General features: G+C 64.5%; 5 protein-coding genes across 5 annotated transcripts in view; 4 read left to right on the top strand and 1 right to left on the bottom strand.

Moving 5' to 3' along the window:
- Positions 1-113: 113 nt before the first annotated feature.
- MNEG_1655 (hypothetical protein) lies at positions 114-3104 on the top strand (the record flags this gene model as incomplete). Its single annotated transcript, XM_014049870.1, has 8 exons — positions 114-131; positions 730-779; positions 970-1125; positions 1350-1572; positions 1942-2046; positions 2266-2318; positions 2542-2724; positions 2951-3104. The coding sequence occupies 8 exons, from the start codon at positions 114-116 to the stop codon at positions 3102-3104; spliced, it is 942 nt and encodes a 313-aa protein (XP_013905324.1).
- A 1059-nt stretch (positions 3105-4163) lies between these two features.
- Positions 4164-5521, bottom strand: MNEG_1654 (alpha-1,3-glucosyltransferase; the record flags this gene model as incomplete). Its single annotated transcript, XM_014049869.1, has 4 exons — positions 4164-4166; positions 4354-4545; positions 4812-5083; positions 5263-5521. The coding sequence occupies 4 exons, from the start codon at positions 5519-5521 to the stop codon at positions 4164-4166; spliced, it is 726 nt and encodes a 241-aa protein (XP_013905323.1).
- A 1097-nt stretch (positions 5522-6618) lies between these two features.
- Positions 6619-7764, top strand: MNEG_1653 (RNA (guanine-9-)-methyltransferasedomain-containing protein 3; the record flags this gene model as incomplete). The annotated part of the gene is made up of 3 exons (XM_014049868.1): positions 6619-6796; positions 6978-7098; positions 7275-7764. 3 exons carry the CDS (start codon positions 6619-6621, stop codon positions 7762-7764), a joined length of 789 nt encoding a protein of 262 aa, XP_013905322.1.
- Positions 7765-8050: 286 nt separating this feature from the next.
- On the top strand, positions 8051-12467 carry MNEG_1652 (hypothetical protein; the record flags this gene model as incomplete). The annotated part of the gene is made up of 9 exons (XM_014049867.1): positions 8051-8095; positions 8731-8866; positions 9074-9183; positions 9360-9506; positions 9819-10008; positions 10853-11379; positions 11636-11756; positions 11936-11989; positions 12202-12467. The coding sequence occupies 9 exons, from the start codon at positions 8051-8053 to the stop codon at positions 12465-12467; spliced, it is 1596 nt and encodes a 531-aa protein (XP_013905321.1).
- A 1846-nt stretch (positions 12468-14313) lies between these two features.
- Positions 14314-19772, top strand: part of MNEG_1651 (endo-1,4-beta-xylanase) — a gene marked incomplete at both ends in the record, with an annotated part of 13716 nt that continues 8257 nt past the window's right edge. Inside the window, 9 exons of the mRNA XM_014049866.1 lie at positions 14314-14445; positions 14595-14894; positions 15141-15366; positions 15554-17223; positions 17453-17530; positions 17788-18368; positions 18691-19003; positions 19198-19416; positions 19649-19720. Of these exons, the coding sequence (XP_013905320.1) occupies positions 14314-14445; positions 14595-14894; positions 15141-15366; positions 15554-17223; positions 17453-17530; positions 17788-18368; positions 18691-19003; positions 19198-19416; positions 19649-19720 (3591 nt within the window). The remainder of the gene's footprint in view (positions 14446-14594; positions 14895-15140; positions 15367-15553; positions 17224-17452; positions 17531-17787; positions 18369-18690; positions 19004-19197; positions 19417-19648; positions 19721-19772) is intronic.

Below are 19772 nucleotides of genomic sequence, written 5' to 3'. Positions count from 1 at the left end.
CAGCACAAAGAGCAACCTAGGAGCATGAGCACAGCACCCCAGCGTCGCTTGAACAAGCGGCCGTCTGGCGAGGCGCCGGCATCCCCAGCATCGTCGACGTGGGCCTGGTGCAGATGACAAAAGTTACGCCTGTAAGTTAGCATGCCACAATGAGACTTGGGACGCATGCTTGCCAACGCGCGCTGCGCATTGGCCGCGCCCTGCGTGACTCCCGAGGAGCAGCTCGGCGTCCGGCAACCGGCATTGTGCCCGTGGCAGCGGCCACTCCGGGCTTAAACAATTATAAGGGCACAGCGTTTTAATACAGCGCGCAGTATACTGAACTGTGTAGTAAGCGGCCGTCCGCAACCGATCTACAAGGGCTTCGTTTGCCACCCAGCGAAGCAGCATGCGATGGCTTAAGCTCCTGTTACTGTCAGCAGCAATTATTCTAGTTGTCTGGATTGGCTGCAAAGAGGGTGGCGGGCGCGCCCGCCAGCTGATCAACGGCGGCACTCGCGCAGCGAGTACTGCGCAGCCGCCCCTTCTGCGCGACGATGCCGATTCCGCAGAATTTGTGAGCGGCACCACGCCATCGGACACTGATGGACAACCCGTAAGCTTCGGGTCGATCGGGCTGCAGCAGTGATGTCAAGTGGTTGGCACCGCCAGATGTGCGTCGATTGCGCTCAGTATCCCCAAGTTGGTCCACGACCGTTGAAGCCGACCTTGCATGGAACGCATGCGCAGATCTATGCCCACGAGGGCCACATCATCACTCAGGATGACGGCCTGCTCTTGTGAGTGTTATGGAACGACAGCGCCAGATCGTACTCAACGAGCATGTCACCCAGTGGCTGGCAGGAACTGCTCACTTGCGACGGCGCGCACTCGCCCTGACAGCGTGCAACGGCTGCTTCGAGCGCAGCTTCTGAATACCACCAGCAGGACCCTTCCTTGAGTGTGCTTGACTGCGCGGCATGCGCGCAGGTGGTACGGCACAGGGCAGAAGCATCTTGAGGGCGACGACTGGCTGTCGGACTCGATACGGCTGTACACCAGCCGCGATTTCAGCAATTGGCGCAGCAAGGGGCGCGTGTTCCTCACCAGCAGCATCCCGCAGCTACCGGCGCCGCCACCATACAGGTAATCAGCCGGCCGGCTGCCCGCAGCAGGTGCTGGCATCGCCTGCTGCGTGCGCCCCTGCGCGACCACCACTGTCACATGGCTTCTCGCGACGTGCCGCGTGCCACGCCACCAAGCAGCAAACCCAACCCCTGGGATACCGACCTCTCCTTCTGTGGCAGCCCTGGGCCTTCCTCCTGCCCCGCCGTAATCGCGTTGTCCGACTGCCCCTTCCATCGGCACAGGATCGGCAGCGTCAACGCGCTGTACAACGCCGTGCGCCGCCAGTACGTCCTAATCTTCTCGGTGAGCTCCCTGGACAGAAGCTTCTCGGCCATCGGGTTCGCGACCTCTGTCGCGCCCTCGGGGCCGTTCAAGTGGGAGCGCGCGTCGGTGTCCGATGGGGCGCCCACCTCGGATGTCGCCGTGGCGTGGGACGAGGACGGCGGCGGCGCGAGCGCGTACCTGGTGAGACGAGGCGCCGCGGGGTTGGGGGCGTCCAAGGGCAAGCAGCCATTTTCGTGTCTGCAGAAAGCACACACACAAAGAGTTGTCACGACAGGGGGCAGGCGTGCATCTGCAGGATAGTCTGTCTGTTTGAAGCACATGATTGCCGCAGGGCGGCCGAGGAGGCTTGACGCAGGTGCAGCGCTTGCATGCACATAGTCTGTAGGCCTTGTACAAAGCGGCTGCCCTTCCAGCCAACGAGGTGCGTGCACAGAATGCTCAGACTGCAGCGAGGCATGCCCGCAGAGGCGCCGCCGCTGCCGACGGTCAGCAGGAGCCGGCCCCACTGCCCGCACCCCTGGTGCGCCGCTCGCCTCCCTCCCCTCGCAGGTGCGCAGCACGGGTGCCAACGGCACCACCATCAGCCGCCTCAGGGATGACTTCCTGGGCACCACCGGCGCCTGCGGCTACGCGCCCCCGACCGGCGCGCCAGCGGTGGGTGCGAAGGGGCGGGATGGGGGGTGTGGTGCGGCGCGGCACCTGCAGCTAGTGGGCGCCAGCTGGCGCGCATGGACGTTTGCCGAATCCAGGCCGAGGGAGGCGGCGTCTGCATTGCAGGTCCGCGCTGTCGACACAGCAAGCCTCGACAGGAGTCTGCACCCACCACCTCTGACGTGCGCGCGTGTGTGTGTGCAACTACATGGCTTCCCGCAGCTGTTCAAGAGCGGCGGGCGGTGGTACCTTTTTGGGTCTCGCCACAAAGGCTGGTGGGTCACGAATTGTGCCTGGGAGAGGAGGGGGGGACAGCTGGCCCAGAGCTGCATGCTGTGTGGGCGGGTGGCGACAGGGGCCTGGTCCCCTGGTCCATCAGGACCGCAGGTACCCACGCCGCCCCAGATGCACCTGCGCTCAGATTCAAGCCTCATTACTGCACTAAGCAAGGCTCCAAAATTTCGCCTGATCTGACGTCCGCAATCCTCTCCCTCACAGGCAGCCCGGGGCGCCGCAGCTTTTTGCGTCAGACAGCGGCGACCTCTGCGGCGCCACGTGGTCAAAGCTGCCGCGGCCGGCCGACGGGCGTGGCGCAGACACCACGTTTGACAGCCAGCCGGCGTTTGTCCACACGTTCCGGTGGCAGGGCGGCGGGGAGCTGCAGATCTACGCGGGGGACAGGTGCGGGCGCCACCAGAGCGCCGTATGACAGCGAAACCTACGCTGCACCACCAATACCCCTTGGATTGCGCATCTGCCTTTGAGGTGGTTGCGCGCAACGGGTCACTCCCTGCAGCAGCATATCCTCCGCGCCTGATGGCGCCGTCAGCAACGGCCGCCCCGCCGCGCTGACTGGGACACTTCACCGCTGCGCCTGGCCCGCGCAACTGATCACCAACCTACACAGGTGGAACGCCGAGGGCGAGGGCGGCGTCGGCAACGCGTCGTACGTGTTCCTGCCACTGCTGCCGGCCGGGGACGGCGGCGACCCGCCCGGCTTCGAGCTCCAGTGGCTCGAGCGGTGGCGGCTCGGCGACTACAAGCCCATCACGCCCTCATAGCTGCCGCTCCACTGTCATGGAGCTGGGCGATTTGATGTTCGCTCACTTCTGCTTGGTTTAGTGCGGCTGGACATTATGTTGAGTGATGCAAGCGAGCGAGCCCTTAATCACGCATCAAGATTAGCATTACTTGTAAGCGCATGCGCTGGCTAGCTTGAGGGGAGGGTTTATAATGCAATTCAGGCCGCGGCGCTCATAACTTGTGTGTGAAGGAATGTTTGATGCACTACATAATAAGAGGTTGAAAATCGAAGCCTGCAGGCCGGGCGTGGCGCGCCAGCCAACGCTCATTGCTGCTGAGGGCAGCCACGTGCGTACCACAGCGCCATCCGGCCCCACACCCAAACAGGCCCAAGGGCGCAGTACACAGAGGTCAGCATCAGCGGCGCAAACGGCAGCCGCTCTCCAAGCAGCAGCCTGTGCCCAATGGCGCAGTACAATTCCAGCGGCACGAGCCCCCACATATACAGCCGGCACCAAGCAGGCAGCCACGCCTGCCCGCCCGCAGCCGCGCCCGCGGCCCCCTTTGACGCCGCTCCGCCGCCTCCGCCGCCGCCGCTGCTGCTGTGCAGCCGCCCGAGGCCCGAGGCCGCGACTGCAAAGTAGAGGCCCACTATCAGCCATTTAATGGGCGTTTCAGCCATCCCAAACAGCAGCGGGAACAGCCCGGCGTGGCCGGCAGAGGCGAGCAGCAAAAAGTCGCGCCCCCACTCCGCCCCCTCGACTGCCAGCAGGGCCAGGGGCACAGTGACCGTAATGATGGCCTTTTCATGGACGTGGTACCCCCATATGAAGCCGCACAGGTTTGCGTACACCACGGCCGCCGCGAGCGCGCGGTGGTTGGGGCGGCGCCAGAGGGCAACGAGGCTGGGGACGAGCGACAGCAGCACGGCGGCTGCCGCGCCACTGGGGCCGACCTGCATGCCGGGGAGTGCGTTTTGCGGCGGTGCAGCGCGCACGTGATTGATTTGGATCCCACTTGTGTTGATGGTGCCTTGAGCTGGCATAATTCCCAGCTCAAGGCACCTAGGGACTTGTGCAACACCCTCTCTTGTATAATCACTGCGCGCATGCGTGTGCGCATGCGTGTGGTTCGCACACACGTGCATGAGCACACGAATGTAAACCCGCATGAGCTTGCACCACACTTTGTCATACACACAGTCACACACACCCACACCCACATGCCATACTTGCTTGGACGTCTGCGCCCACAGCCACATATACAGACACTCTCACATGCGCACACCTGTGGCAGCACTGCAAACTTCGCAGTCCCAACGATGCCGCCCGCCATGTGTGCCACTGGCTTCTCCATGAGGCCCGCCTTGGCCAGCAGCGCGGCCAGCACCTTGTCACCGAAGCTGTAGAGGGCCCAGGCGTTGGGCGCCCAGTACGCGTGGCACAGGCCGCGGCCGAACGGGAACAGGCGCGACAGGAGCTGCGGGCGGGTGACCAAGGTGACAGAGACATGCGCGTGGCGATGAGAGGGATCTGTTGTGCGCGTGGCAAATGTTGTCACGTCCCATCAGTAACGCCGCGGCTGCCGCGGTTGGCTTTCAAAGCAAGGGGTGTTGTGGCCAAAGAGTGACCCCCGCCAAGGCCGGGGCAAGGGTCTCTGTAGGCAACACAAAAGCCCTCCCCTCGTAACGACCGATCAGGTTGGATGTGCCTTCGGACCCTTTGCAATATGCTGGCAGCGCACACCTGCGGCAGCTGCCCCGTCGCGATGAACGGCCCCAGAGACGCCGCAAACACCGCCACCACTGCTGCGCCGAGCGCTGAAAGCCGCGCGACAAACGTCTGCAGCGGCGGTGCGCCCGCCTCGCCGCCGAGGCAGTGGTTGCGCAGCAGGAAAACGAAGTACGCCGGGGCCATGTAGGCGAAAAGGTGCTTCATATTCAGGAGCACTGCAAATAGGATGCCGCTGGCCACGTAGCGGCGCTCCTGCGCCAGAAGCAGGGACCAGACCATGATACCTGCTCAACAATAGGTGGTGAGGGACGAAGTGCGGGTTGTGACGAGGTCCTCAAGCGCAGAAAAGGTGACACAGAGCACCAGCTAGGGCATCAAACTTACACAGTCCCCTCCGCTGCCTGAGGCCTTACTGTGCCAGCTTCTCGCGCTTTGAGCCTACTGCTCGGGTGACCTGACTCACCAAGGAGGATTCCATTGTATTGAAAGTGAATGTGGTCGACCAGCAACAGGCCGGAGTTTGCCACCAGCAGAAAGAACAGCAGCTGCGCCCTCGGCTTGCTGCCCTCGGGCCCTCGCGTCGCATACCACGCTGCAGCTGCCAGCACAAGGCCTGTGGCCGACACGCTGGCGCGCTGGAACAGCACAGTGGCTGGGCTGTCGTATTCCAGGTTTGAAAGCGCCAGCATCTTGGGGTCGGCGAGGCGCGCGAGCGGTACCATAGCGCGCTCAAACCATGCGAACAACGGCGGGTAGTCGAGTGTCCACTCCGATGTGGCCTCATAATACCTTGCACGGTTAGTCAGTGTGTGTAATTTCAAACGGGATGCGGCCGCTGCATGCGCATTGCCGTGGAACACATGATGTTGCAGCGCAATTAAGCGGCGCAGCCCACGCAGCAGCGGACCAGGCGCGTGCCGGGGGTGCGGTGAGACCTCACCATTTGCTGATCGGCAGGGAGTGAGTGATCGCAAGCCAATTGCGGTGCACCTCAAAGTCTGTTGATCGGTATGCGGGAACGAGCATAAGCTGCACGCCCGCCAGGATCACCAGCAAAGTTGATCTATAGTCCTCCATGATATCATTTGGATGCTTGGTTGTATAGAAGTGCTTGTCAATCGAGTAATGCCGTAGATATATAACGCTTTTGAGGTGCTGTCAAGTCTTTGAAATTGTCATCGGCCGCTACCATACGGTATCGTCCAGCTCTGACGGACCAAATGCATGTATGTAGGTATGTATCAGGCAATAGTACATCCTCATTGACAGCCAGTAGAAGGCAGCGGTATCACCCTCCCCAGCGGCAATGGCTTGGGCGGCGCTGCAGTCGTGGCGTCAAGCCGCATGCGGGCGGCGACAGCGGTGGCAGCGAAGCGATTGTGCATGAAAACAGCATTGAAGGCAGGGGCAGCAGCGGCGATGGCAGCACAAACAGCAGCAGCGGCATCGAAATCTGCCCCAGCGCACACGCAAGCAGCGTTGACGGCTGCCGTGACGACACCAGTACACCCCATCCGACGCTGCCGGCTGGATTTTGGGACGAGCGGCGCGTTTTGTACAACAGGATGCGGCATGAGCGCGACAGATCCAACAAGCGGGAGCGCATGCGGCAAATGAGGTCAGGCATGTTGTGTTGGTGTCTCGGTGTGTGTGTGTGTGTGTGTGTGTGTGTGTGTGTGTGTGTGTGTGTGTGTGTGTGTTGGTTGTTCGACACGAGGGAGTGAGAGCTGGTGCCTGCAGTGCAGTCAATTTATTTGTCACATCACCTCATGATACCGGCAGGATCCCTAATACAGTGTGAAGAACGCAGGCTTCGCACATGCACACAACCAGGGCCCTGGAAGAGGCGCGGCTGGAGGGGTTGCCTCAGGAGCAGCGGGCCGCGTACGAGGCGGAGGCGGCGCGGCTGCGGGTCGAGGCGGGGCTGGCGCAGAAGGCGGCGATGCGGGCGGCCCTGGAGGGCGCAGGGCAGCGTGTGGTGATCGACTGCTCCTATGGTGCGCGGCCGGCAGAGCGGCAGCCGCTCTGGTGCACAGTGGCAGCATCAGGATGAGCAGCCTGAATTTTGGGCGCGGGGGACCCATCCGCACTTCCAGCTTGATGTTTCGATCGATCTGGGCCGCTCCCCCCGACTCCTCGGGTTCAGAGAGGCGTGTCGCGTGGCCTTTCTGCCCCCAGTGACGCAGGTCGAGGAACTGCATGCTCCCCGCCACGGCGAGCGCGTGCGGGAGATTGTCGCCCAGGCCAACGTCCGCAGCCTGGCCAAGCAAGTGGAGATTGCGATGGGCATGAATCGCCGGTGCGTGGACGGGGTGCCAGTTGATGATGGGGCAGAGTGGCAGCAGCTGCACGCTGGTGATGTGAGTTTGCGCCCCTCCTCAAGCCTGCTGGCCTTGCTCATGTAACCCCACCGTGACCCGTTACCCTCCACGGCATGTGCCACCACGCCATGCCATGCGTGCCCCCCGGCCCCAGCTCCCAGCGGCCCGTGGCGCTCAACCTCACGTCGTTCAGAGGCGACCTGGCCGCATTCTGCGACCACTCTGGCGCGCGCTCGTGGCCGGTGCGGCGCCACGAGGAGCATGTGCTGGACGTCTTCGCCTCGGAAGCCTCAAACCTCGTGATGCTCACCCCCGACGCTGCGGCGCCGCTGGAGGGGCCGCTGGACCCTCGGGCGATTTATGTGATTGGCGGCATCATCGACAAGTCGGTGATCAAGGGGCTGTCCCTTGGATGGGCAGAGGCGGCGGGCGTGCGGGCTGCGAGGCTGCCAGTCAGGGAGCATGCCGCTGAGTTGGGGATGAGCTTTGACGGCGCGAACAAGACGCCGGTGCTGTCGGTGTCGGATGTGGTAGCGGCGATGATCGAGGCGGGCCGCACCGGCGGCGACTGGACGGCGGCGCTCGCCGTAGCGCTGCCGGAGCGCGTGCGGCGGGCTGGAGTTCCAGGGCGGCGGAGGCGGTAGCGGCGGACGGCAGTGTGTGTGTCGGACGCAGCCCAACAAGGCATGTTCGAAGTGTTACAACGTCCAGGGTAGCAAAGTCGAGTTGTGCAGTGATGAGAGCATAATCAAAAGAGTAAATTTTGACTGTCCTGCGCTGCGGTTTGAAGCGTTCAGCTTCACTCATATGATCACGAACCTCTGACATGCACAATAATTGCTGCTTCCAATAGCCTCCAAAGCTCAGCAAAGTTCCTAGCAACCTGGTTCGCCACATCCTATCACCTTTCTTCTGAGTAATGCGGTGGCCATGCATCTCATCTCTAATAGCTTGCCGCTGCCCACCTTGGACTGGGTAAGGAAGAGATAGCTTCGCTATTATAAGTTGCCACCACTACCTTGAGTGTTCTCTTCCTGTGCGCACAGTCGCCAGGAGCAGGTCTGATGGCTACGATGGGAGGGTGTCACCAGTCCACGTGCGGGTGTGCGCACACATCAGCAGTGCCATGCCCTTGGGCGACGCGTGCTGGCGCACTATCAATAATCTCATGCCTTCTGAGTTCTTGTGCAGGCTTCATCACAGCGTCCAAACCCCTGCGACACAGCATTGAGCAGCAAGATCAGCATGCTTGCCATGGTCGGCCTCCGCTACGCCATGTAATGTATTTTTAGTTTCTTCGAATCATTTGTGAGGTAGCAGCAGTGATGTTTAGAACTGTGTGGGAGCGCGGCGTTGGCCACACGGCAACCAGCCCGCGGCATGAACGCAGGGAAAGCTCAAAATCAATAGACTTGGTGCGATATATTCGTGCTGCTACTGAAGAGCCTCAGCCATGCCCGCAGGCCGCGCAACTTGAGTGCGCTCGTTAACATGCAGCATGGTGCAGCGCACCCATCGCCCCGCGCACGCACTGCGAGCAATCTGCCATCGGGCTTCGCCGCGGCGCTCCGCGCGCTGACACTGCCGTGGTTGCGTGTGCACGCGTGCAGGTGCAGCGCATGGAGCTGCAGCGCACGCTGGAGGGCCACGGCGGGTGCGTCAACACGGTTGCGTTCGACCCCGCGGGCTCATTACTCGTCTCAGGCTCGGACGACATGACTATCCGCGTCTGGGACTGGGAGCAGGGTGAGCGGGCTCCAAGCACTGCACAACAGCAGCGTGCAGGCAGCCATGCAGAGCAGGCGCGACTGTGCAGTGGCTAGGCCGCCGCAGGGCCCGTTCAGCGCGGCGGCACGCTCCAGCGCTGACCCGCGGCCTTGCTGATCTAGTCGGGATCGCGTCTCAGCGGACTGCGCCGACGGCCGCACATCCACACACCACCGATGCAAGCAGGCTGCCAGGTCCTGTCGTGGCAGAGCGGCCACCGCAACAACGTCTTCCAGGCTCGCTTCATGCCGCACTCGCACAACAGCGTCCTCATCAGCTGCGCAGCCGACGGGCAGGTGCGGGGCGCGCGCCCTCGCCCACTGGCTGGCGCCGCCGTCAGACGCTGCAGTCCCAGTGCCTTCTAGCCTTTCTGCATGCGTTGGAAATTGGCGCCAAAAGCGGCTGCGTGGATTAACAATAGAATCCTGAACTCCTACCGCTCTGCCTGAAAACACCCAAATCCCTGGGAAAGGTGCGTGCCGCGGACTTGCCCCCCGGCGGCGGCGCGCGCACCATCACCAGCCGCAAGCTGGCGCAGCACGACGGGCGGGCGCACCGCCTGGCGCTGGACCCGCTGAACCCGCGGTTCTGCTTCTACAGCTGTGGGGAGGACGGCGAGGTGTGTGACAGGGCAGCTGCCCTAAAAGCGAAGGCTGCTTGGGGTGTTTAGTGTGAAAAGAGCGCTGATATGGATGCAAGCAGAAACTGGCAACGCGCATGGCTAGAGTCTTGCGGCCGCAGTTTTATTGACGCCGCAGGCTTGAGGCGCACCTCAGGATGCCATGCCAGGATACTGTGCAGTTGGGCTGTTTGCTATGCTTTCTTTTTGCTGGCCTTACCGGGTCTTCCTTGCTGGCTCCTTTCTCAAACCTCATGATTATCCAAAGCAGGCCCAAGTCAGTCCCTACAACACCTTGCCCAACCCCCCCAGGTCATGCACTTTGACCTGCGGCAGCCAGCTGCGCGCTGCCGGCAGCGACTGCTCGTCTGCCGCGGCTTCCCCGGCCCCTCCCAACGCTCTCCCACCGTCATCGACCTCAACTGCATCCACGTGAACCCCGCCCGCCCCGAGCTCTTCGCCGTCGGCGGCGGCGACGAGTGGGCACGCGTGTACGACCACCGTCGCGCGTCCTCGCGGCTGGGGTCGGCGGCGGCGGCAAGGGGCGGCGGCAGCGGCGGCGGGCGGCTGTTTGGGATGACTGATGAGCCGGTCGCAAAGCTGGCCCCCGAGAGGCTCGCGCAGCGCGGGGCGGGGCCGCGGCGGCGGGTGCTGCCGAGGCACATAACCGGGATACAGGTGCGTGCGCCAGCTGCTGCAGATGCACGATTTACTGGATGTTGACGAGCGACCTGGCGGGCCAAGCTGGGCTGTTGGAGGTATAAACACCCCAACTCCCTGACAAAAGCGCACCGGCCAGTCTCGAGACACGCAGCACAGGCTTCCTGCAGCAGGCTGTTTTTTTGCCAACCTCCCCAGCCCCCAGCTGCAAAATGACAAGAGCCAACAATGCACTGCAATCTGCCATTGCTGTGCATCAATTGCAGTTCTCTTGCTCAGGGGAGTTGCTGGCCACATACAATGACGACGACATCTTCCTCTTCTCTCCAGAAGGATATGGCAGCTGCTGCAGCGGCGCCTGGGGTGCGGGGGTCGGCGGCAGTGCCAGGCCGCCGGCCCGGGCAGTGGACCCTGCTGGGTGCGACGGCGTGAGTGCGGGGGCGCGACTACATGCAGGCAGCCCGGGGCAACTGGATGAGCAGCAGGCGGGGCCCCGCCGGCGGCGGCGCAGGGGTGAGCACGGCCGTGCGGTTGCAAGGCTGAGGTGGATGTTTGTGGCCTCTGCTGGACTTTGATGTGTGCCTCAACTTGTTGCAGTGTTGTGATGTTGCAGCCATCTGTATCAAGGTGTGTCCTGCCTACTTGCCGCCGAAACTGGTTCCTCCTGCTGCCTGTTGACCTCCCAGGCCTGACCACCAGCAGTGAAGACGGCGACCGCCCCCAGGCGGTGCGGCGGCTGCGGGAGTCGTCTGCGGCCAACGGCAGCAGTCATGGGGCAGGCAACACCCGGGCAGGAGAGGAACAGCAGCAGCAGCAGCAGCAGCAGCAGCAGGGCAGGGAGCAGCAACAGAGGCTTCAAGAGGAGCGGGAGGAGGTTGAGCTGCAGGCGCTCCTTGGTACAGACGAAGCAGAGGACGACCTGGCGGGCAGTGAGGAGATTGACGATGACAACGAGGAGGAGGGGGACGAGGAGGAGGAGGGGGACGAGGAGGAGGAGGAGGAGGAGGAGGAGGAGGGGGATGAAGGGGAGGGTTCAGAAGAGGGAGATGAGGACGAGGAGGAGCAGCAGCAGCAGCAAGAGCAGGGCATGGACGTTGACGCTGCGCGGCTGCTGCGGCAGCAGCGGCACGACCCTGAGGGGCGCGACGCGGACCCCGGCCAGGACTGGGTCATCGGGGTCTACACGGGCCACCGCAACGCGCGCACCGTCAAGGTTTGTGGAAGCAAGCGCGAGTGCAGGCGGGGCAGAGCCACAAATGACAGATCGTGCAATCATGCGCGGGATTGCTTGCAGCTGTATGGACCTCGTGCACTTTTTCACACGGGCCGGAGCAGCCTGTCGCCGTGCCTGGATGCAGAAGCCTTCTCCCATCGTGGCTCTGCGAGCTTCCCCTCAAGTTTGAGGCCTCCATCCAAAGGCCTCAGATATGGCGACCCCCTTGATGCACATCGCTCTTGCCCTCCAACAGGGCGTGTCATTCATGGGCGCGGATGACGAGTACGTCGTCAGCGGCTCCGATGACGGCCATGTGTACGTCTGGTCGAAGGCCACCGGCGCGCTGCTGTGGTGGGCTCAAGGCGATGATGATGGTGAGCGGTCGACTCAGGTCACTCAGCGATCATGGTTGCACAGCACCTTTCCCATGGCACCCTTGGGCAATGTACAGCAGCCCTGCAGTTCCCGGCTGAGGCCCACTATGTGCCATGCAAGGCAAGGAAGCGCATCAGCCTGCCTGCGTTTTGCTGCCGCCCGCCTCCATTTGGCGCAGTCGTCAATTGCCTCGAGCCTCACCCGTTCCTGCCCATGACCCTGGCCACCAGCGGTGAGATTTTGGTGGTGTCGTGTGATAGGGAGGGGTATTGCAGTTGGTCGCCATCTGGGGGACACCGCAGTCATGGGGCGCGCTGGGCTGGGGAATGCGCGGAGGGAGGGCGTGGGCCCCCCTGTCGCCCCGCCACTTGCCTGTCGCTCATGGCAGCACCTGCTTTTTGGCGAGATCACGTCACCCCGCCTTTCCCCCTGCAATTTGGTCAGGCATCGACGACACCATCAAAGTCTGGGCCCCCACCGCCCCAGAGCGCCGCCCAGTGCCTCCAGAGGCGTACCGGATAATGGACCGCAACCACGACGCGCGGGAGCGCGGCCCCGAGCGGACCGCGCTGCCGGTGTCGCCAGAGCTGCTGCGCCTGCTGTTCAGCCGGCGGCGCGCGGGCAACAGGTCGGGCAGCGACGGGGAGGGCGTGGGTTTAGGGGAGGGCGAGGACAGCGAGGATGACGACGAGGGTTGCCGTGTTAGCTGATGTTGCTGGAATGGCGGGGCCATACCTTTGGTGATCGGAGAAGTGAGAGTGGTTTTTGCAGGTCTTGAGAATACGCAACCCTCATCATGCGCAGCTGGCGGTTTTTTCCCCTGCAAAGCCAGCATGCCACTGTTTGCATCCCTCATGCCTTTACTTTGCATTTGATGCACTCTCTCAAACGTCTTGTGCATGCGTAAGCCGCGTCGACTGCGCCAATTTTGTGGTTCTGTGTGTTTGTGTGCAGGAGACAGTACGTGTGCCCTCAACATACCGCTTGACCTGCTTGATTTTTGCATTTCAAAGCGTTTGTGCAATACATGCTTTCCCCTTGCCGATCCTGGCCGGAGTTATGCAGCTAGGGCAGTCAGTTGCTTACAAGGTCATACCTTGGTTGGTCTTGTTGTGACGCGGCATTCATGGAGCGGATGCAAGGGCTCAGCCGGTCACATATGCACATGTTCACAGGGCAGTCACATGTAATTGATCTGATCCTTCGTTATTGAAGTCCCTTTCAGCCGTGCAGCAGGCATTTCTGAAGGGTGGTCATCTGGCAGGGGCATCTGCCGCACCACCTAGCACGCCGCGCTGCGGCCGCCCGTACTACTGCTTGCGAGCCAACTGTGGTGCGAGAAACACTTGGTGTGCCTACGCAACACCACCAATCAGCACTACTGGCAACATGGCCATGCTGCATGGTGACGTTTTGCAATTCTCAAGCAAGAGGCAGCGACTGCACATGTAGATGAGCTGATGTCACATGTTGTTGTCCTGCCTGGAGCCCGGTGAGGTGCGTCACCAGGCATCTGGCACTGCCGCCAGCGACGACTGCCAGTACAGCCAAATTCCTGACCGTGTAACTGGTTTTCTCGCCTCATCTCATCTGACCCAGCATGGCGCTAGAGTGAGCGGTCTGCAAGCTGCTCCGAGCCCGTCCTGGGGCCGCGGTCAAACGTTGTGATACCATCATACCGGTGCCGTGGATGCGAGGAGCAATTCAGCTATAATAATCATCGAAAATACATCGATCCCTGTAATCGTACCCATAGCTCAGCTTTCAAGGGCAATCGCATCATGATCTGGACCCGCCAGTGCTAAAGCAGACAGCACGATGGGATCGCTGCAGACCACGTAAGTGCGAGCATTATTTTGTGCTGTGATCACAGTCAAGCTTCAGTACAGACACAACCTGGCGTGCCGTGTCGCGCCGCATCACACCCATTGCTGCACCGCCGCCACAGGTGGGCTTGCGGACTTGCGCCATGCTGCGCCGCCTACGTCTCCGAGAGCGAGGTGGCGTGGCAGTGCGGCAATACCATTGTCTTGTATGAACTCCGCACTCAAAAGCAGGTAAGAGATAGGGGTAGTCAGGCGTACACAGGTGGTGGGACGAGCAACAACAGGCGCGCAAGTGTGGGCGTCAGCTACAGGTGCTGCACGCTGGGGTGACAAGCACACCTGCGCAGGCGCGGCTCAACAAATTCTCACACGCTCGCATATGTTGTGCAGCGCCTACTGGTGAGCGATGGCCTGGGCATTCAGTGCTTCGCCGCCAGCAGTGCGTCAGGCATTATTGCAATTGCAGAGCAGGTGCGCCATCTGAACTGCATGGCAGCGGCGACGGGCACACGCCATAATAATTTGTTCATCAACCCATTGCCTCTTGGTGCATGCAGTCATAGGCGCCCATGCATGCACACTGCGCAGCGTCAACTTGCGCCCCTCACAGTCGCCAAGCGCAGTCAACACCTGCGCAGCAGCACCCATGCCACACCATCTGTTCGCCGCCTGACGTGCGTCTATGTAGGGCCCCAGTCACAGGATCTGGATCTACAGGGCCTCAGATCTCATGCAGATCGTCACCCTCCCAGCCAAGGCTGACCTGGGCTACTCGGCGCTGACGCTGTCACGAAACGGGGAGCTTCTTGCTGTGTGCAGCCGAGAGCCTGACGCGGCGCTCGCTGTGTGGCAGTGGCGCAAGGTGCGCGCGAGGGGCGGGAGCGGCCCATGCCAGCAGGGCCACATTTTAATGTTGTGCGGTCTGCAAGTTGAGCAGCAGACATCAACACTTGCCGCTCTTGCGGACCACCGATCGTGCCTGGCACGTCTGGACCTCCACAAACTCTACAGGAGTCGCTGCTGGCCAGCACCCCGCTCAAGACGGAAGTCAGCCAGGTCAGTTTCCACCCCGTCGATGCAGGCAAGCTGCTTACCAGCAGCCGCCCCAGCTGCAGCGGCGGCGGCAGCGGCGGCGGGGGCGGGAGCGGCGGCAAGGCAGGGGCCGCTGGCAGCGAGCAGGCGCCTGTGCGGCTGTGGAACCTGGAGCGGCTGTGGAGCACATATCACCTGGAGCCTACAAACCTTGGGCTGGAGGGAGGCCGCGAGCCAACATGCCATGCATGGGCGCCCGAGGTAGCGGAGAAGGGCGCTGTGGGGGGCTGGCGGCTGCATCAGCGGCCGACAAGTGTCCTAGGCATGAAGCCTGTCATACTATTCAAACCTTGTGACGTGCTAATGGCCCTCCCCCAGGGCTGCTGTCTTGCTCAAAGCGCGTGCGCGTCGCCGCTTTGGCCGCCTGGCTGTGCGCAGGGTGTGTACGTTGGCTGTACATCAGGGGAAGTGGTTCTCTTGGAAACAGCAAGTGGCCGGCTGCTGGCTTCCACGCCTGCGGGGCAGCCAGCAGCAGGAGATGCCGCGGCCGACAGCAGCAGCAGGAAAGGCGCAGGAGACGACAGCGCGGGGGAGGCCGCGGCGACGGGGGTCTCCAGCATTGCTGTCAACACCGACGCAGTGTTTGTGTGTGGCAGTGGCAGCGAGCGCGGTGCGACACCCCTCAGATGGTTCGCCAGGGGAGAGGGCGGCGGGGCCCTGCGGCAGCTGGGGCAGGCCCAGGGTACCGCAGGTGGGTGATGAGCCGTTTGATGGAAGCGCCTGGCTGGGTGCACAGCAGGTGTTGGTCTGGGGCATCCAATTCCAGCCATCTCAGGAGCGTGCCTGGCCCTGCTGCTGTGTGTGCAGCCAGGCTGCAGCCTGCACGCAATCGGCGCATCCACCCGGAGCACCGGAAACTCTGCGCCCGGAAATCGCAGGGGCCCTCTGCGTCGACTTGGGCGGCGCGTCGCAGCGGGACGCCCTGGTCGCGACGCGCGACGGCTGCCTCGTGCTGATCGCCTCGCCGGGCCGCGGCTCTGCGGCCGCGGCGCCTGTCCAGATCGAGCCTCTTGCAGACTGCCACGCGGGCGCAGTCACGGGCCTCTCGCCGCTGCCCGGCGGCCACGGCAAGGTGCTGAGCGCCGGCGCCGACGGCAGCCTGCGGGTGTGGGACGCTGGCGGCGGCGGGCAGATCGCGGGGCGCCGCGACTTTCCCGCGGCGCGCCTGACGGCGTTGGCGTCGTGCCGCACGCGCGCGCTGGCGGCGGCGGGGTCGGCGCGCGGCGTGCTGCGGCTCGTGTCGACGGCGGACGAGGCAGCGCTGCCCGTCGTCTGGCGCGCGCGGCTGGCGCGCGGACCGCTGACCGCGCTGTCCTTCTCGCCGAGCGGCGCAGTGCTCGCAGTGGCGTGCAGCGATGGGGGAGGCGCGGGCTGCAGCGGCGGCCGCGACCAGGGCGCCAGCCGGGTGGCGTTTGTTCGCATCGGCGGGGGCGATGGGGCAGCTGCCGCGGAGCTGCTGGGCTACGCCGACTGCGGAGACCGGGTCCTGTCGATGGCGTGGCTGCCAACGCAGCCGCGCAGTGCGGGCGGAGACGCAGGTTTCAGTGGCATTGGTGGTGGCGGCGCAGCAGGGGGCGAGCTGGTGGTCAGCTCGAGCAACGGGTTGTTGATGAGCTTGGCAGCGCCTGCCGCAGCAGCACCGGTAGTTCCGTCGGCGGAGGCGGCTGTCGGGGCGATGCTGCTGTCGCCGCAGCAGCTGCGCGTGCGCAGCGTCGCTATCGAGGCCCCCCTGTCATGCATCGAGGTGGTCTGGCAGAAGCAGCAGCAGCAAGGCGGCGCGAGGGGCAACAGCGCGGGCGCCAGCAACGGCGGCAGCGGCGACGGGGGCGGCGGAGGTGCTTGCGTTGCTGTGGTGATCGGGCTGTCGGCAGCTGACAGGCGGCTGCTGAAGTTCGGGCTGCCATCCGACGCAGCGGCGTGGGCCGGCGCCGAGCGCCCCCCACTGCGCAGTGCCGTCGCGGTCGCGGCGCACGACAAGCGCGGCGCCGCCCTCGCCCTCAGCCCCTGCCAGCGGTTTGTCGCAAGCGGCGGCGCCGACGGCTGTGCACGCCTGCGCAACGCGGGGACGCTCCTGGAAGTCGGCAGTGCGCCCCCGGCACCGCGGCAGCAACAGGCGCCGCGGCAGCAGAGCGCGCACGCGTCGTCGGCGGGCGGCGCCATCGCACTTTGCTTCGACGCGGGCGGCGGGTGGCTGGCCAGCGGCGGCGCGGACGGCAGCCTGTTCCTGAGCCGCGTCCTTGGGGAGTCTGGCGGCCTCGGGTCCCTCCAGCAGGTTGAAGCCGATGGGTCAGTGGTAGCAGAGGCGTTCCAAGCCATGGCCAGCACGGACACGCCCGATGATGACGACGAGCCGACCCTGCCGGCCCTGCTCGCCGCCGCCGCCCGCGCGGACGAGGAGCAGCGGGGCGCGGCCGTGCGCGAGGCGACGGCGCGCAGGCTCGGGGAGCTGCGGGCGCGGCTGGCCGAGCTGCTGGGGCGCAACGCGGCGGCGCCGGAGGGGGAGCGGCTTACTCGGGAAGAGGTGATCCTCGACGTCGGGCGGCTGCAGGTGCGGTGGTTAGGTCAGGTTTTCGCCGGGCTCGATGCTTTGCCTGGGCCTCGTAAGGGCTGACCGTGGGTTCCGTCGGGACTGTGGATGAGAAGGGAGGTTGGGGAGCGATGATCAGGGGCAGGGGCGGACTTCGTTGCCCTGTTTGGCACCAGAGGATGACAGGCATGGGTTTTTGTGCATCGACATGTTGTGTTTTGCGCACCACCCGCGGCATCCCGCACCGCAGGAGCTGCGAGCCAAGGCGGCCGCGGAGGCCGAGGCGCTCAAGTCGCGCCTGTCGGACGCGGTGGCGCGGGACGAGATTGTGGCGGCTCGCATTAAGGAAGAGTTTTGGGACAGCATGCAGGCGCGTGGGCACAGGGCTATGTCTTGGCGGCTGCTGCGGCGGAGCGAGGGATTTGGCATGTGTGCTCTCCAAGGCATCACAGCAGTAATCAGATCCAAGGACGAAACACAAATCATATGGTCTTGCAAAAGGAAATGGTGCTGATACTTGCACGGAGGCACAGCAATCTCATGATGCCATCGCCACTGTTTTCAATGTTGGCCCCCCGCCCGCAGGTCAAACCGGCGGCCGTGACGGGCGTCGCGTCGCGCCAGGAGGTCTGGAACTTCCCGCTGCGCGCCGGCGCAGGCGGCGCGTACGCGCGCGTTGCAGCGCTGAGGGCGACAGAGCTGCTGGAGGCGGCAGCGATGGGCGCGCCCGCGGGCGACGACCAGGGGCAGGTGCTCCGGCGGCCTCGCGCTGCGGCGCCGGTCGGGCCCGCGAGCAAGGAGGGTGCGGCGGGCGCCGCTGCTTTGGGTGAGGCGCCGGCGGCCGCCGCGGCGGTGGCGGCTCCCACTGCGGGGCGCGGCAGCGCGTTCGGGAGCGATGCGGGCGACACACCGTCGACCTCCGGCGCGGGCGGCCCTCCGCTGTCGGCCAGGGGAGCCGCGCAGCCGCAGCAGGCGCCGCAGCCGGCCGCGGCTGGTCCGGGCGCGGCAAGCGCACCGCGCGCGGATGACTTGCTGGAGTGTCTAGCTGCGGGGCGGGCCGTAGCGCCCGAGCGGCTGCTGTACGATGACCTTGAAGTGGTGACGCCGGCGCGCAAGGCGGCGCAGGCGGAGATCTACAGGCAGATGGCGCGGGAGCTGCAGTCGAAGTGAGGCAGGCACAGGCGGGGGTGTGGGGTGCAGGCAGAACGGTCGGCGGGACGCTCGCTGTGGAAGTGGGGGAGCGCACTGTGCAGGCGGCGGTTGAGGGAAGACCATGCCCAGGGGGGCGGCGGGGAGCCCTGCTGCTGCCCCTGAGCACCAGGTCGTTTCTTGAACCTTGGTTGATAGTGTGGACGGAAATCTGCATCCTTGAGACTACAAATTGCAGAGCACAGCCCAACAACGGTTGTTCGTGGCAGTGCCTGTTGCACTGCAACGTTGAGCGGCAGCCGGGTCGGCCGTCAAACCGCACACGACCCGCCCACGCAGGTTCAACGCCGCGTTCGACGCGCTGGTCCAGCACAAGCACGCGGACGCCGACAAGATCTCAGATCTGAACGCCCGCCTGGACGATCTAGAGAGGGAGCTCGCCAAGATCAGCGCCGCCGGCGGGTCCGAGGCCGCCGGGCCGGGCGGCGGCGGCACGGCAGACGCGGCTTCGGCGGCGGCGGCAGCGAGCGGGGTCGGGGCGCACGGCGGCGGGCAGCCAGCCGTGGGCGGGTCGGGGCGCGTCGCGGTGCGGTGGGCGGATGTGGAGGATCTCGAGGAGAGCCTGTTCAGCTTCAAGCCCGAGGATATCAAGGTGGGCTCGCACACTGTGACTGCGGCCAGGATGGTTTGGCCCGGGGCGCATCAGCACTGGGATCATGCTTGTAGATGAAAAGACCCCATGGATGTCCCAAGACGTCGCAGACAAAGTCACCTGCACCTAGATTGTCCTCACTAGCAGCAAGGGTCTCATCGTGCTGCACCCCGCCCCTGCGGCCTCCGTGCCAGGCCCCCAAGTACCAGTCCCCAGAGGAGCGCGCCCGCGCCGCCGCCGCCGCCGCGTCCGAGGCGGAGGCACGGCGCCGCGCGGCCGCGGATGACGCATTTGGGCGCGCTCTGGACGACATGATGGGCGGCGCCCTGGTGCGGCCCACCGACGAGGTCGCTGACCTGGCTGCGGCGCGGCCGGCGTGGATGAACGGGAACCCGCAGGCGAGCAGGGAGCTGGTGCAAGCAGGGCGGGGCGGCGGGCGGGGTCAACGGTCCAGCCGTGCCTGGCCGCGCCGCGACGGGCCAGGATGTCGCTGGCGGCTTGCGCAGCGTTTTTGAATCCCAATACATTGCACACGCATGAACACACACACACACACACACATCGTCAACAGCCCAGCAACTCTACCCCCTCACCTTGCTCCCGTCGCCTGCCCGCGCCCGACTGCCGCCCACGAAACCGCAACAGGATTTCACGGAAGACCAGCTGCGCGAGTACAAGGAGCACCAGGCCAAGGAGAAGGCCGCCATAGAGGAGAGGGTCAAGCGGCGCGCAGCCATGGAGCAGGAGCGGCGCGCACTGAGAGCGGCGG

This window comes from Monoraphidium neglectum (assembly GCF_000611645.1).
Source record: "Monoraphidium neglectum strain SAG 48.87 unplaced genomic scaffold scaffold00171, whole genome shotgun sequence".
Classification (NCBI taxonomy): Eukaryota; Viridiplantae; Chlorophyta; class Chlorophyceae; order Sphaeropleales; family Selenastraceae; genus Monoraphidium; species Monoraphidium neglectum.
This window is presented reverse-complemented; position numbering and strand designations above follow the sequence as displayed.